Genomic DNA, 1,377 nt, shown 5'->3' on the forward strand with positions numbered 1-1,377 from the left:
GGAGAGATCAAAACAAAACAACGGTCACTTATTAGAAGAACAAAACGAGGATTTGTAAAGAAGAGTGTCGGAGGATTTCGATATAAGCCAAGAGGAGACTGGTTTTCCTTTGCTAAAGTAAGGGTTCTTTGCTTCCTTTGCTCTTGTTAACAAGCGTTGGTTTTCACGAGACTCACCGGCGTGTACAATTGTTGGCGCAAGCCAGATTAAAGTGATTATTAAGTTTTGAATATGGATATTTTTCTTACAAAAACGCATCGATTCGCTACAGAAGGCCTTTGTTTAGCCCACGCAGCCGTGTGAGACACTTTTTTTTATGGATGGGCGCTTTTTATTTAACTTCTTTTGGACTGATGCACGCAACACCCACTGAGTGGCATTAAACAGCTTGAAAGATCAAAGGCAATTTTTAATATAACTCCGACTGGATTCGTCTGAAAGAAGAAAGTCATATACACCTAGGATGCCTTGAGGGTGAGTAATTTATGGACTAATTTTCATTTTTGGGTGAACTAACCCTTTAATCATGTTGCCACATAATTTTACAAGTTCTTTAAAGAAACACAGCAAATACAAATGCTTTGCGATGTCACACTTCATTCCAAGAATAACATCCATTCAGTTTACTCCATGTTATGAGCAGGGTTGCCAGGTTTACACAAGAAAACCAACTCAATTGCTACTCAAAACTAGCCCAGTCGTTCCGGGGGGTAAAATACACATTTTATGGTGGGGCTCCCTTGTACATTTCGCATTCCAGGGGCAAAATATCACATTAACACTGTTGCGCGGGTTGAAGCGACCGCAATAAAGTAGCCCGATTCCGCGGGAAAACCACAGACCTGGCAACACTGGTAATGAGCACTTTCTTTCCTGGGGTGTTTTCTAAGCTTGTCTGAGTGACTGACAGTAACCAAGGGGGCGGAGCTTAGAGAAGAGTCTGTTTACCTTGTAAAAAGAAAGAAAGATATTGTTCTGTTTTCTGAAGACCTTCCTTTTTCCCACCAGCTGTTCTTAGGCACGTATCCATACATGTACTTCACAGAGCAACCAGCGAAGGAAGCCATAAATACTTTCCGCCACAAACTAGATGAGGTGACCAACATCATCAAGAGCCGGAATGAGAAATTAACGTTGGATTATTGCTATTTGTCCCCAGACAAAATCCCCAACAGTGTTGCAATTTGAGAAATTACTTGCTATTATACATTTTGCCAGGCCTAACCATAGTGTTTACAGCCAATGCATGCTGGACATAGAAAGAGAGAAGACGGCTCTAGTCAAAATATAATGCATTGTAAAACACACTTTTTTAGAAATGATGTTTGATTGAACTCTGTTGCTGGGAAGTAAGGGATATTACTTTGTAAAGCCTAA

At 40.6% G+C, this 1,377-nt stretch overlaps 1 protein-coding gene across 1 annotated transcript in view; it reads left to right on the forward strand.

Annotated features, from left to right (window-relative positions):
- Positions 1-1,032: 1,032 nt before the first annotated feature.
- LOC107575442 (arachidonate 5-lipoxygenase-like) overlaps positions 1,033-1,377 on the forward strand; it is a gene marked incomplete at its 3' end in the record, with an annotated part of 9,359 nt that continues 9,014 nt past the window's right edge. The window contains exon 1 of the mRNA XM_016261820.1: positions 1,033-1,133. Within this exon, the coding sequence (XP_016117306.1) occupies positions 1,033-1,133 (101 nt within the window). The remainder of the gene's footprint in view (positions 1,134-1,377) is intronic.

Source organism: Sinocyclocheilus grahami, unplaced genomic scaffold (genome assembly GCF_001515645.1).
Source record: "Sinocyclocheilus grahami isolate Dianchi unplaced genomic scaffold, SAMN03320097.WGS_v1.1 scaffold2642.1, whole genome shotgun sequence".
Taxonomy (NCBI): domain Eukaryota; kingdom Metazoa; phylum Chordata; class Actinopteri; order Cypriniformes; family Cyprinidae; genus Sinocyclocheilus; species Sinocyclocheilus grahami.